Source organism: Zalophus californianus, chromosome 14, assembly GCF_009762305.2.
Source record: "Zalophus californianus isolate mZalCal1 chromosome 14, mZalCal1.pri.v2, whole genome shotgun sequence".
In the NCBI taxonomy this organism is placed as follows: domain Eukaryota; kingdom Metazoa; phylum Chordata; class Mammalia; order Carnivora; family Otariidae; genus Zalophus; species Zalophus californianus.
Genome location: NC_045608.1, coordinates 19644020 through 19659615, shown reverse-complemented (window position 1 = coordinate 19659615; position 15596 = coordinate 19644020). Strand labels below are relative to the sequence as shown.

The 15596-nt window shown below is 48.0% G+C and overlaps 1 protein-coding gene across 3 annotated transcripts in view; it reads right to left on the bottom strand.

Annotated features, from left to right (window-relative positions):
- MYO18B (myosin XVIIIB) overlaps positions 1-15596 on the bottom strand; it is a 264358-nt gene that overhangs the window by 91790 nt on the left and 156972 nt on the right. For all 3 annotated transcript variants that reach the window (XM_035724040.1, XM_035724041.1, XM_027577179.2), the window contains exon 34: positions 9994-10146. In XM_035724040.1, the coding sequence (XP_035579933.1) occupies positions 9994-10146 (153 nt within the window). The remainder of the gene's footprint in view (positions 1-9993; positions 10147-15596) is intronic.

Genomic DNA, 15596 nt, shown 5'->3' with positions numbered 1-15596 from the left:
ATCAGGCAGAAGTAGCTCTCCAAATGGCCGATCTCCTTTGAAAAGGTGACCCACCTCTTCACTCGTCAGGGAGAGGCAAAACGGAACCTCAAGACGCCTCCTCCTGCAGAATGGCTAAGATGTGAATAACGAACAAACCCAGGGGCTGCCTGGAATGGGACACCGGTGGGCCGCATATCCTGCTGGCTGGAGTAAAAGCGTCTACAGACACTTGGCAGAGCCACGTGGCTACCTCCACCACAGTTAAAGAACATGTGTACCTTGACCCAGAGATACTACACTTCTAGGTCTACACCCTACAGAGATGCACACACGCACGCCTCCCTCCCAAATAAAATAACACAGGGGAAAAAAATGTGCACCGTAGCTGTATTCCTAATCACCAAAATCTAGGCACAACCTACGTGTCCATCAACAGCAAAATGGCTCAATCATGACATAGTCTCAGAAATAGCAAGGAAGATGAGCAGCTACTACCTAAGATAATATCAGTAAGTCTTGTATGCATCAATGGAGAAAAAAAAAAAAGGCAAGACTCAGGTCAGAACAAGTGGATGCTAAGAATTCATTTGAGAAGCAACATGAGCGGATAATCGAGAAAAGGCACTCAAGCTAGCACCTGGCTCATCACCTTCTCCCCTAAACCTATGGGCACCTTCCTTGATCTTTCTCACAATTACTCAGTGCTAGCAACGCTGATCCTACGATGGGCCACTCCCCCCCGTTTGTCTGGGACTTCTCTGGTTTTAAAATCAGAAGTCCTATGTCCTGGGAACACCCTCAGACCTGCACAACATTTAAAGTTTCTGGAATAACAAAGACAGGGGCTCAAATTCCAGTTCCCCCAAATGGAAAAGCAAACACAATGGCCTGAACCCTCCCAAAATGTCAGCATCTGAAAATACAGAGCAAGAGAGACTGAGGATCTACAGCATCGCGAAAACTGAGTGCAAGCACTTTTGCATCCCGGGATGGATCCTGAACATGGAGAAAAATCGCTACGAAGAACATTATTGGGGTCATAGGCAACATCTGCATCATCGGCAGATAAGATCAGGGGTCGGCAAACTTTTTCTTCAAGGACCAGAGAGTAAATACTTTTGGCTTTGCAGGCCAAGAGAAAAAAATGAAGGGTAGATATATATAGGTAGGTACTATATTTACCTAACCACTTTAAAATGTAGTCACTTAAAAATATGAGAACAATTCCGAGCTCTCAGGCTGTGATTGAAAAAAAAAACAAACAAAAACAAGAACCAAAAACAGACAACAAGAAACAGGCTATTGGATTTGAGCTGGATTTGGCCTGTGGGCCATAGTTCACGGACCCCCGGATTAGAAAACACGTTATCAGTGTGACATTTCCCATTTTGATTAGAGCAAAAGGGCATCATGTTTGTAAGTCTTTTCCTGATAATTCAGAAAAAGGTAATTTGGAGAGAGGATGATAAAGCAAATGCAGTGAAATGTTACAGATTGATGAATCTAAATGAAGGCTAAACACGGATCCTCTGAACTATTCTTGCCACTTTGTTTGAAATTCTTTCAAAATACGTTATTTAAAAAAAAAACAACAAAAAACCAGTTCCTCCCCAACCCTGTGACTTTGGGCAAGTCTCCTATATGCTGAGCTTCCTCCTACGTACCGGGAGTATAATATTAGCTGCTTCCCAGGGAGATTCAGGGCCCATCCTGTGAGTCCTTACTCATCCACAGAGCACCTGCGGTATGCAGCCCCACTCCTACACCCTGGCCCCAAATAGAAAAGGCCATGCTCACGCGGTGTTCACTACATTCGAGTGGGTTGAGGGGCTCAAATTAGGTTATGGCATCTAAGTGCTTGGCTGCATGTCTGGTACAGAGTACACAATGGTTGCTTGCCATCAATATCCTCATTGTTTTGTTTTGTTTTTAAGGTTTTATTTATTATTTGAGAGAGAGAGAGTGCATGAGCATGGAGAGGGGCAGAGGCAGAGGGAGAAGCAGGCTCCCCGCGGCGCAGGGAGCCCGATGCGGGGCTCGATCCCAGGACCCTGGGATCATGACCTGAGCCGAAGGCAGATGCCTAACCGACTGAGCCACCCAGGCGCCCCAATATCCTCCTTGTTAAGATGACTATGATCACCTTGGTGGATGGCTGGCTGCTCTAGGGCCTGGCCCTCCAGAGCGCTCAATGGTAACAGGTCCTTTTGGGGAGACGTATAGACATCACTCCTTGCCTATACTGAAACCAGCCATCCCCCACTTCATTTATAACAGCACTGGAGGTGTCAATATCTGTGGGGTGAACAGGCCCTCAATAACCATGTTCTCACCCAATTACACTTCGGTTTTTATCTCCGCTGACAGGAGGTTATGCTAATATTGAATCAATTCACTCCCACATCATCTTTAAAAAGGAAAAAAAAAGAAAAAAGTCTCTTCAAATAAAATACCCAGGCTACCTGTCTTGTGGTTCCTGGCTGGAGAGAAGCATTCCAAAGGTGCTCACTCACACACAAGACTCCCATCAGAGTCATCTTTCCAGAGCAGATTCATTATTTTCAATGTCTCATGGAAGTATGGGTGACACGTGGTGACAAACGTCCTGTCTAAAGGCCTTGGGGAGGAGGCAAGTGTTATCGGTCTTCCGAGCACTAGCAGCAGGAGCTTGGGCTGTTGCCTTACCACGGCTGGGAGTTCATCATGTAGACGACACACCAGGCCCCGTGGGCCAACCAGAAGGAACACAGAAGCTGAGCCTACGGGAGCGTCCAGGGCTTTCCGAAGGGATGTGAGGGCCCAGAGCGGGCAGAGGGCCAAGAGGAGGTACATTCGTGGTCCGAGGTAGCACGTACTAAACTCATAGCTATTGAAGGCCGTGGGTTCAACTCCCACCTTCATCTCTTAATGCCTTTGTGACTTTGTACAAGCCTCTGGGTACTTGTACTTAGTCTGGTCCCTGCCTTTAAAGGAGCTGGAGGGTAAACGGGGGACTCAGGCAAGCAAAGGCAGTGATTGTGAGAGACTGATGTGTACTATTCTAGATCTGAACCCAGGAGACAGTGAGAGAAGGGAAGTGGGCCCTCACCCAGTCCCCGTGGGGGTCAGAGACGGCTGCCAGAGACAATACCCAAACCCAAGCTCAGAAGAGAACTCGATCTTCAGCAGGCCAAGAGGTCTCAGATGGCAGAAGCAAGAGGGCACAGCTTGGGCAAAGGTGGAACAGGTGTGAGGGACCCCAAGCTGTCCCTTAGCGGCTGGTCAGGAGTGTCAGGAGCACGGGAGCCAGACTCTGCATCGGTCAAGGTCACCTTGAGGAACCTGCACTGTATTCTGAGGGCAATGGGAAACCACCGGTGGATCCTGACCACAAAGAGCCAAGACTGTACATAAATCTTGAAAATTCTCTCTCCAGGGGCACCTGGGTGGCTCAGTCGTTTGGGCGTCCGACCCTTGATTTTGGCTCAGGTCATGATCTCAGGGTTGTTTGTGGAAACCGCTTGGGATCCTCTCTCTACCTTTGCCCCTCCCCACCCCCAAATTCTCTCTCCAAAGATCAGGTGGCAGGAAGATGGCTTGGACAAGGCCAGAGGCCAGCAGACATGACAGACCCCCAAATGAGAGCTCCAGGTGTTGGCTGATAAGGGGGAGAAGGGAGGGGACAGACGGAGGAGCTATTTAGGGGTACGACGGCTAGGTGACAGCTTTGTGCTCCACAGGAAGGGGTGAACACGGCCCCTGGCTTGAAGTAAGTAAATGCAAGAGCTGGGCAGGGGAGGGGGCCCGATTTAACAAAAATCGAATACCATATTTCCTTTGGGGAAGAGACAAAGGTCAAAGGCATGAATCAAATCAAAGGGGGGAAAAAAAAAAGCAACCGCCGCCCTGGAGAAAACATCCTTCTCCACGTTCCCATTGGGAGTCAGGCGCGAGTATCTGCTTCTCGCAGGTGTTATTTATGCACGGCGATTATCTCAATTACAGATCTTGGTTGTTGGGATTGCTTCTGTCTCCAGATTAGTGTGTTTCCAGTGGAAACATTCCATGGGAATTAATTAGTAATTGGCTCCTAAAGAACAGGTGTCGGGTGCCTGGGTGGCTCAGTTGGTTAAGCGACTGCCTTCGGCTCAGGTTATGATCCTGGAGTCCCGGGATCGAGTCCCATGTCGGGCTCCCTGCTCAGCAGCGAGTCTGCTTCTCCCTCTGACCTTCTTCCCTCTCATGCTCTCTCTCTACCATTCTCTCTCTCAATAAATAAATAAAAATCTTTAAAAAAAAAAAAGAACAGGTGTCATCCGAGCGACCCCACACGTTGCGTTGTCTACCTGTTCCGAGAGGTCTTGTGAAACTGTGTGTCCAGAAACCTGTCTTCCATCAGCCAACACCTGTAACGGGGGACATGGGAGCTAGTGGGGAGCGCTCCGTTTTAAAAATCATTGTCTTCGAGTTTCTAATTTGAAGAATTCTTTCAAGTCCGTGGCCTAGTGTTCTTTCTACCGGCCCCATAACTGGGGAGATCATGCCCCTTTTTTCATGAGGCAAACGAGGCCGAAAGGCAGGATGGTTTGCTGAAAATCACACAGCTGATTAGGTTGTGGAGGCAGGATTTGGACCCTAGAGGGTCTACCTTGCCCCTAGGCGTATTCCATGTTTTATTACAAGGGTCTCCAACCGCAGGTGTAATCTGAGATACAGCCAAGGCTCCCCATGGGGGGAAACTGGGTGGAAAGAGCCAAATAATTCCCTTGGGGTTCTAGATGGTGGGGCAAGGGGCAGAGAGGATGCCTGTCCATAAGGGCAGCATCCAGAGATTCTGGAAGATATTCTGTCTAAGGGAACTCTCCCGTGCTGCTGGTTTAGCCTGGCACCGGGTACATCAGGGCTTCAGCTGGGACCTGGAATCCTGCCACGTCTTAGGAGCGCTTCTGACCACACCCATCTCTGCTCTGTAACTCTCCATGGCTCCCCATCACCAAACCATTCCTGAGCCAGCTCCAGTCTCAACTACCAACATCACCCTCTCTGCTCTTACCCCCGCACACTCGATACTCCAGCAACACCCTGTCAGGAGGCATATACTCCCTGTCTCCACGTGCTTCTACCCCTTTATGCTCTGCGGCATCCTCCCCCCAACCAGCAATTCATTTCCACCTTTAAAGAGACAGCGGAAGCCACCAGCTTCCAGGCATCCTCTTTAGCTAACCGCCGCCTCCCCCCCCCCCCCCCCCCCCCCCCAGTAAGGAGCTTATCAGTCTGCTTGACAAGAGTCTGCTCCTTGGTCTGCCTCTTGCAGACTGGGAGGGAGCCTCCTTGAGGGAAGGGACCGTATGGTCTACTCCTTATCCCTGCAGCCTGGCCTCCAATCCGTCCCAGAGTGGGGACCGTATCAGTATCTGCTGAATGCAAGTAGTTCTTTAACAGGGGTATTCAGACAATTCCCTCATCCATGCGCTGAGAGAGGAAACCTTCCTCTGGGTTCTCCAGCACCGAGGTTAGCGAGCTGCAAGGGCTGCTGGGAGTGTTCACTGTTTCTGAAGACCCTCGCTGGCCTGATCTCATCAGCCCCCCCACAAGCGCTGGGCCAGCAGGAGAATGAAAACTCTCCACTTTGAGAAAAAGTCTCTGGGAGGTCACGTCACACACCAAAAGTCACAAGATTGGCAAGTGCCAGATCCAGTCCGCTGGACTCAAATTTAATTCATTTTAAAACTGCAGAACAAAGATCCGTCACACTAATATAAACTCGCTGTCAGTTTTCTCATCTGCAAAATGGACATGTTGCCACCGAACTTGAAAGGGAGTTTTGAGAGATAAGTGAGGCCCTCAATTCCCAATTGCTGGTCCCAAGACCAGCATCTGAATCCTCTGATAGGATGGTTTAGAAAGGTAGATATGGGGTGCCAACCCAGATTTAATGAAAAAGAGAAAAGACTATCTGGGAGTGGGATCCGAAACCTGTGATTTTTAAACAGTGCTTAAGTTATCTGATGTACGGCCAAGTTTGGGGATCCCTAGACACCAAGGAAAACCCTGGTACATAGTAGGTGTTATGTTAACGTAATAGGTCCAAATGTTAATAGGACCCCTATTATACCAACCAAGTTGCGCAGGTGCAGAACTGTTGGCAACTGCAGCTTTCAGACATACATTGCTGGGTGCCCTTGGGTAAGTTACTCACCCTCTCAGAGATGGTTTCTTTATTGGTTAAATGAGTCAAAAATAGAAATGCCCCCTCCTGCAGTGATGGTGAGGATTAGCTAAATACTGCACTTACTGTTGCCACCAGAATGTCCACAAGTCGCATAGCCTTCAAACCAGCCCCAAGTTTGTCCCCTCTAGCCAGCATCCTCACCACTTAACCCAGATGACCATTTCCTCCAGCCTGGAAGGGTCCATTGCCTCCTAATGGCATCATCATCCCCTCCCCAGCCATTCTCCACACAGAAGAGCGATCCTCTAAATTGTCAGTCAAATTATGTCACTCTCTGTTCGAAACCTCCCAATGGCTTCGCATGGCCCTTGGAATGAAATCCAAACTTTTTGGGTCCTATACATTTGGGTCCCTGCCTTCTTCTCCTTCTCCCAAGGTAGTTTAGCTGACCACCCAAGCTATAGGAGACCCCTTGCAAGTCCCTATTCCAGAACCTCGTTTATTTTCGTTAATACCCATATTAAGGTGTGGGATGTTTCTACTTATTTGTATCACTGCTTGTCTTCTTTGCCATCAGATATAAGTTTCGGGGTGCCTGGGTGGCTCAGTTGGTTAAGCATCTGCCTTCGGCTCAGGTCATGATCCCAGGGTCCTGGGATCGAGCCCCGCATCGGGCTCCCTGCTCTGCGGGAAGCCTGCTTCTCCCTCTCCCGCTCCCCCTGCTTGTGTTCCCTCTCCCGCTGTGTCTCTCTCTGTCAAATAAATAAATAAAGTCTTTTTAAAAAAAGATGTAAGTTTCACGAGGGAGGGTACCTGTCTGACTAACCATTACACACCTAGATGGAGCATATCACCTGACACACAGTAGGTGCCTCATGAATTATGAATGAGTGAAGGAAGGAATGTATGATGTTGTTCGGTGTCCGACCCAGCACTTAGGGCACAGACGGCAGCAAAGTTAGCTCCCTCTCCCTGGCCCCTCCCGAATGCTCTCCCCACCTCTGTCCCCCGAGCCTTCAGGTAAAGGACAAATACCTTCGCTGGGAGAGAAAACACAGTGATGCCCAATGTCATCACCGCTTTATTTGATTAGCTCTGACTCCGGCATCCGGGACACGTGTCCTGGCAGCCAAAGCAACTGTGCCCTGACCTCCGGTCCATGCGATCCCAATCTTATAACGATTTCCATGACAACAGCAACAGAAAGCCAAGGTTGTGGATTCCCTTTGATAGGAGCCGGATGCAGAGACGGGGAAGAAGGACTTCCAGAAGAATGAAGCTCTTTGATTCAGCTTGAGGCGCCTTCATTAAATACCACTATTTTTCAAGAACACACATTTTAACCCTGCAGAGGGAGGTTTCTCATGAATACTTAAAAAAGGAAGAAGAAGAAGAAGCAACAAAACCATCATGGTTCCTTTTCAAGAACAATCACCTGTAGGGAGGGGGACGCCGGGAGGCTGTGGCACTAGGAACATTTGCGGGGAGGCAGGAAGAGCAAGGGGGCTGTGTGAACACAAGAGGCCTGGCCCCTGACCAAGGGCTCCGATAACTCTGCCCCGTGAGGCAAGTCAAAAGGCTAAGGGTTTTCCATACACGTGGACAGCCAAACAGACAAGCAAAAGAACCCCTAGATTCTACAATTAGAATCATGAGCCCTGGATATGAATCCCAGCTCTGCCACTTAGCTGTGGTGCTGCCTTGGGCACATCACTTTCCAGCTCTCAACAGCATTTCCCCATCTGTAAAATGGGCACATGTGAGAAGGTATGAGGATTGAGTGAGGGGACGCACTGAAGCCCAGGGTATTCTAGTTTCCTGACATGGCCATGAAGAGAACAGAGTGATCAACTGTCCTGGTTTGTCCAGGGCTTGCCCAGGACATGGGACTTTCAGCCCTAAAACCGGGACCATCAAGGCCAAGCCGGGATGGTTGGTCACCCTAACAGAGCATGGCCGCTAAACAAAGGAACTGCTAAAAATCAGAGAATGATGCAGAGAGAAGAGCCCTTCTGAGCTTCTGGGCTATTCTCTCCCAAAACCCACCAACCTGGTCCAATCATGAGAAAAGCATCACATAAACCCAAATTAGGGGGATGCTTTCCAGGATACCTGACTGGTACTCCTCAAACCTGTCAAGGTCATGAAAAGCAAGGTAGGATGGGGAAACTGTCCCAGACCAGAGGAGACTGGGCAGGCAGGACCAGCAAACACGGGGTCATGCCCTGGGATGGGTCCTGGAACAGGAAAAAGAATTAATGGAGAAACTCATGAAATGTGAATCAAGTCTAGAATTTATTTAAAAAAAAAAAAAAAGGAGGGGGTTTCTCCCATAACCTATAATCTCTACCTGAAATCTTTCATTTTATAGATGGGAAACTGACACCAGAGACAGGAAGTGAAGAAGGCTATAGAGCCAGTTTCTTCTGCCTCCCTCTTCCCACGGAGCAGGGAGCCCGATGTGGGGCTCGATCCCAGGACCCTGGGATCATGACCTGAACCGAAGGCAGACGCTTAACGACTGAGCCACCCAGAAGAGCCAGGGGATGCAGGTTCAAGGCCCAGCTTTGCCCTTCACTGGCTGTGTGACCTCAGGCGCATCTGTCACCCTCTCTATTCCTTCATTTCCTCATTAGGTGAATGAGCCCATTGAATTCAACAAGCAGGCATTTATTCAGTATTTATTATGCGCAGTGAACCGGACAGGCATCATCAGACACAAATAAAGCATGGTCTTGCCATCGGGAAGTATATAGTTTTGCCTGAGAGTACAAAAAGTACAGATAACCCATCCGAGCTTCTGGGGATAATCTCTGTGAAGATACACATGCACAGCCACGTGGCAGGCCTGAGGCCACATGAGAGAAGGCCGGAGAAGGAGGAAGAAGGGAAGGCAACACTCTGAGAAGGTGAGGTGGTGAAGGCAGCGGGAAATGCCTTCCATCTCCCCACACCTGGCTTCGGTGCAAATGGTTTTATCCGCAGGAGGCGTGGGTTAGATGCATGCGAGCAACATCCCCAGTGGGGCTCTGAGCTTCCCTGCATTGTTTCCAGCTCCCCGTGGGGACAGGTAACAAGTCCTGAGTCCCCGCTCTGGCACCTCGCTCCCCAGGTCCCCCGCCCCGCTGCGGGATCCGACCCAGTCACATCTCTCAACACCTGCTGCCCTGGGCCGCGCTGTCTGCACTTGGCCTAGCCTGAGACCATCCCACCTCCGGAGGTCCTTGGCGTCTGCCTGGCCTCACCGCCCTGGCTCTGACACTTTCAAGCTGTGTGACTCTGGGTGGGTCTCCTCCCCTCTCTGTGTGACTCTGGGTGGGTCTCCTCCCCTCTCTGCCGTCTCCCTCGGCTCTCTGGGGAACTCGATGAGCCAGCCTGTATAGCACAAGTGGGACATGGTGGGCGCTCCTGAAGGTGACAGCCAGAGATCAACATCGTTACCATTCTAATCGGCGCTGGTGGTGGTGGTGGTGGTGGTTCGAGCTCTGCTTTAAGAGAACGATTACTGTTTGTTTCCTACTCAGCCTAGGCGGCCATCACACACATCCACGCACACGCACACGCTCATGCGTCACACGCAGCCCTCCTGCCCCAGGCCCCCGATCTGCCCAGGTCCTTGAGATGCATTCTGCCTCAGCCCTGTGGAAAGGAACTGGACTCGTCCATCCCTTATAAACCCCTGCTCCTCACTGACCACCTCCGTGTGACCCGCCCAGCCCCTTGGTGTCTCCCATCTCCATGCAGGTCTGTGAAAGTCAGTGCTGTGGCCACACCCATACCTGGGACGGAGAGCCACCGTCCCCTGGCTGGCTGCAGCATCCCCCCCCAGCCTGGTCCTAAGGGACCCCCACAACACCCACCTGGCTGTGCACTTTCTCCAGCTCCTCCTTGCTGACCGACGTCTTGCTATCCTCCATGCTCCCCAGAAGGAGCTGCACGTCTGACAATAGCGCATGAGTCCTTCTGAGGTCCCTCCGAAGACGCTTCTCCACGTCAAAGTCTCGATGGCCGATCTGGAAGCCAAGGGAAGGCTCTCATGAGCTAAGATGGCAGAGCATTGGACAGGGTTCGAGTTCTCTGGAACCAGGCTTCCCTGGGTTCAAATCCTGCCTCTGCCTCTCACACTGTGGGACCCTGGACAAGACCCTTCTCCTCCCCAAGCCTCAGTTTCCACATCTGCAAAATGGGAATGGCATCAACCACACGAGGCTGCTATGGGAATTAAGTTGGTGTTTAGCCGAAGGCCTGACTCATAGTAAAGGCACACGAATATGAGCTGCACTCGTTGTTTTCACAGCCTGGAGGCATCCAAAGTCACTGGGTCTCATCTTTTGCACCCAAGTCATCGATATGGCCTCTCCTCACCTTGTCAGAGCCTACAGGTCAGGCGAGGCCCTCTGGTGACCCAAGTGAGGACAGTAGTTACCCAGCCGGGGCTGAGACTGGATAGGGCCGGGGACTCCCGAGGGACTATTCATGCTCTTCCTGTGGGTGCTGCGTCTCTGAGTTCATGCAAATTCACTGAGCCGTAGAGTGGGGTACACTATGCTTCCCTGCATATATGTTGCACCTCAATAAATAATATTAAAAATAGCTGTGCTGTTTTTGGAGGTCTAAATCGTTTTTCTGTCCCTTGAGCTGGTCTCCTTTGCCAGGTTAAGGCACGAGGTCATTTTTGGCAGACGGATGCAACCCAGAAGCGAGCGCCTTCCTTCCGCCAGCATCCTGAATGTGTAGGCCCTCCAAGTGGGTAGCTGTCCAGTGGCTCCTGCAGAAGCCACATCCTAGACTCAGCGCCAGGAGGGCGACAACCCCCAGGGGCTGACGGTACAGGCTGAGATGAACGGAGTCAGGGGCAACATTACCCCAGAGGCCCAACACAAAACACTGACAGCCCGTGGTCTCTGCTAGAAATGGTGCTGATGGGAAAAGCACCGTCTGAGCATCTCTGAAACTCAGAAAGAAACGAACAGCCCCCTTCTTGGCCTCCTCAGGAGACCAGCAGAGAGAACACGGCAGCATCGATCAGATGGGGAGTTTTCAAGAAAACGCAGTGTAGGTGTGTCAGCTGTGGGACCCAATTTCTACACACCTGGATACCTGTGCCTTTCCAGAACCATTTCATGGGATGCTCCCAACGCCCTGGAACATTCTAGAAGGAAGGTGGGGTTTGGAACGGGGTGGCCCAGGTTTTAAACCCTGGCTCGTCATTTGCTAGCCGTGGGGTATATGGCCGCATCATGTCACCTCTCTGAACCCAAGGCTCCTCATCTATAAAAATAAGGTTAAAAAAAAAAAAAAACTCTATCCTCCATGTTGAGATAAGACAAGGATCAGTCATGATAATGGACCAGAGAACACTTCGTATGCTGTCAAGCACTTTATAAATATAAAGAATTATGAGTATTGTCTGATGCACTCTAGTGCACTAGAATGCACTCCTCTAGATTCTGCATTACTATTTCTCCGCTCCCAGTTTTGAATTCTTTGAGAAATGAGTTGGTTCTTCAAATCTAGCCTCTTTGTTCTCAAAGGTATTGCTTTACGTTTTAAATGTTGGTCTAATCTATATATGTGTGTGTGTATTTGTGTGTTTTGTCTGTGTGTATACATATATATAGCATAATCTCACCTGCTGAGCTGAGATCAGAACTGGACATTGTGCCAGGCCCTTTGTCACATGCTATTGCATTTAACTCCTGTGACAATCTCTTAAAAATAGACATTATTATTTTTATTGCCTTTACAAAAGCAGAAATAGCTTACATTTATAGAGAGCTTTCTAAGTGTCAGACACCGTTCTAAACCCTTTATGGGAGTTAACAGGTTTGGTCCTCATGAAGAATCTATGAGATGTGTAGTATTACAGTTCCCATTTTACAGATGATGAAGCTGAAGCCTACAGAGGGGGAAGTAATTGGCCCAAGATCCCGCCTCCACTAAGTGGCAGAGTTCAGATAGGAATCCAGTTGTCCTGATTGGAAGGAGGTGATTTCAGTGGAATGGATGATAAAAGAGGTAGGTTTTACTCTTTAATTTAAGGGAAGGTGTTATGGAAACAGAGAGGAACATCAGCCAGCTCAGGCTTGGGTGGGATCAGGAAGAATCTTAGGTAAGTGGGAGCCAGGTGAGGTATGGGAAGAACATTCCAGGAAGAAGCCATGCCATGAGCAAAGACAGAGGGCTGAGAAAGTCTGGTGCCTCTGGTTCTGGTGATTAGCATGAGGGCATAAAACATGGAGGTGGGGCAGGCCGCAGAGCAAGAGAAGTTACCTGGGGCCAGCTCATGTCTTGTGAGCAAGGTGAGACTCTTATGTACTGTCATGGGAAAATGGAGGTAGAGCTGGTGAAATTGACATAGAGTAAGTGATCTACTAGAGGTGACGGTATGGCTATGTAGCGGGGATTTAAACCCAGGCAGCTCAGCATTAGAATACAAAGTCTTTAACCACTGCACCATAGTGCCTTAGGGGAACCTGAATCATGATTCACTAACTCAAGCCCAGGTTCTTTACCATGATTGCATTCAAGCAGCATACTCAGCATCTCTCTTATTTTTTTTTCTTTTTTATCTGTTCTTGCTCTTTACACATCCCAGAGTATAAAGAGCATTGATTCTCCTGCAGGGCAGGTTGGCATCAGGGACATTCCTTGATGTTGGCACTGACCACGGCTCAGATATTACCACCATCCCTGCCAGGAAGACCCTGAAAATGCTGCCACCTGTCTCCTTTCCAGAGGGATCTTTGCAAACCCAACTCACAACAAAAACAAGACAAGTCACCTCAGACAAGTCACCCTCCCCTTCATAATGAATTGCTACAAGAGAGGAGGGCAAAAGAGAGAGAGAGAGGGAGAGCTCATTAGGTTAATGGGAAATAAATGTCATTCTGCAAGTTTGCATTCTGTAGCACAAAGATCCAAATTTGGATAAAGCTGGTGAATAATTAACCAATAAATCTAAATGATGTTTAGTGTTGTTGTGGGAAACTATATTCAAATCTCAACTGTTTCACCATTTATCATAAAGCCAAATTGTCTGGGGCAGTTGTTAAATGTCTGTTGTCAAGGATCTCTCTGAGCACTTTAAAAATATAATCTTGAAATGCTGGTAGATGGGGAGATTGAGGCTAAGAGAGAGAATGGATGACAGTCTGAAAAAAATCAACATGGTCAAAAAACACGTTGATTCTAATTAACTGGACCTTAACCATTTTTAAGCAGCACAGTGCTAGATTTTAAAAATACAGGCTTTCAAATAATACAGACTCCATTTCAAATCCACTTAGGCCACTAACAAGCTATATAATCTTGAGCAATTTGCTTTAGCTTTTGAGCCTCAATTCTATCACTTATAAGAAGGAACGAATAATACCTTTCCCACCCCAGAATTGTGTAAAAATCAAATACAGTATGTTACAAAAAACTACAATTAAATAGTTATCTATGGGGCACCTAGGTGGCTCAGCCAGTTAAGCATCCAACTCTTGGTTTCAGCTCGTTATGACTCAGGGTTCTGGGACTGAGTCCCACACTGGGCTCTGTGCTCAGCACAGAGTCTGCTTGAGATTCTCTCTCTCTCCCTCTGCTCCTCCCCCAGCTTGTGCGCTCTCTCTCTTTCTTACTCTCTCTCTCAAATAAATATTTTAAATAAATAAAAATCTTTAATATTAAAAAAACTTCAAAAGCAAGAAAGGAATAAAAGAAGAAGAAAAGAAAGGGAACAATAAGCCAACAAATACTAAACACAAAATAAGAGAATATAAATAACTTCACATATATCAGTCATTCCACTAAGTGTAAATGAATTAGATTCTCGTATAAAATGTTTGAGACTGGGGCGCCTGAGTGGCTCAGTCGGTTAAGTGGCTGCCTTCAGCTCAGGTCATGATCCCAGGTCCTGGAATTGAGTCCCACATCAGGCTCCCTGCTCAGCAGACAGCCTGCTTCTCCCTCTCCCTCTGTCTCCCAGTTTGTTCTCTCACTCTCTCTCTGTCAAATAATAAAATCTTTAAAAAAGTTTGACACTAAAACACTGAATTAAACAACACACACACACACACACACACACACACACACACACACACACACACACATTTGGAAAGGTTGAATGTGAAGGGATTTAAAAAAGGTCTTGCCAGCGGTGCCGGGGTGGCTCAGTGGGTTAAGTGTCTGCCTTCGGCTCAGGTCATGATCTCAGGGTTGGGGGATCGAGCCCCATGTTGGGCTCCTTGCTCAGCAGGGAGTCTGCTTCTCCCTCTCCCTCTGCCCCTTTCCCCTCTTGTGCTCATGCACTCTCTCACTCTCTCAAATAAATCAATAAAATCTTAAAAAAAATAAAAATAAATAAAAAAGGTCTTGCAGGCAAACTAACTAAAAGAAATCAAGCAAAATAGAATAAGGCAACAATCATTCATGGAGAAAAGAGGGACCATATCATAATCAAAGGAAGAATCTGCTAAGGAAATAAAACAATAATAAACTTAGATGCACCTAAAAACATAATCTCAAAATATATACATGCTCTGGAGAAACTCTTGCCCATGTGCACGGTGAGACAGACTTAAGAATAGGCACGGCAGTTTTGTGTCTTAGAACAGAAACAACTAAATATCCACCAGCAGAAGAATGGAATTAAAAATAAAAAGAATATTGTGTAGCAGTTAAGAAGAATGAATTAGGGGCACCTGGGTGGCTCAGTCATTAAATGTCTGCCTTCGGCTCAGGTCATGATCCCAGCATCCTGGGATCGAGCCCTGCATTGGGCTCCCTGCTCCACGGGAAGCCTGCTTCTCCCTCTCCCACTCCCCCTGCTTGTGTTCCCTCTCTTGCTGTGTCTCTGTCAAATAAATAAATAAAATCTTTTAAAAAAAAAAGATGAATGAATTAGAGCTCCACGTATCATCATGGAGTGGTCTCCAAACATGGTACAAAAGGCAACAAAGTAAGTTGCAGAATCATATTACTGTATGTGGTTAAAGTTCAAATACATATGCCAGGGAATTCCACACTCCAACCACAGGACGATAGTCTCCTCTAGGGAGCAAGGAAGAAGGAAGGAGGGAGGAGTGGGAGCTTTAGGAATGGAAACAAAGCCGCCAACTGTTTTTGAAGTGTCTTTTCTTTCCTTAAAAATATCTGAATCTGATACCGCAGATTTTTAATATGTGAACCCTTGGTGCTTGGTGCATAAGCATTGATTATATTAGTCATTCTACTTTTCCCTGTGTTTGGCAAATGTCTTAATAAAACATTAAAAACTACCAAATGTGATCATTTATTTAAAGGTTCCAGCTTGGTGACTAACACGAAATTAACATTTTATTCATTTCAAGTCACCTTCTGTTTCCACAGAAAATGTTTCATTTCAGCAATATCTATTAAAACCTTTCTTTACAGGATTACCTACTTTGTTTCCTCCAGTGGACCATGCCGAATAGAATGCCACCTTCTCCCGGTGACT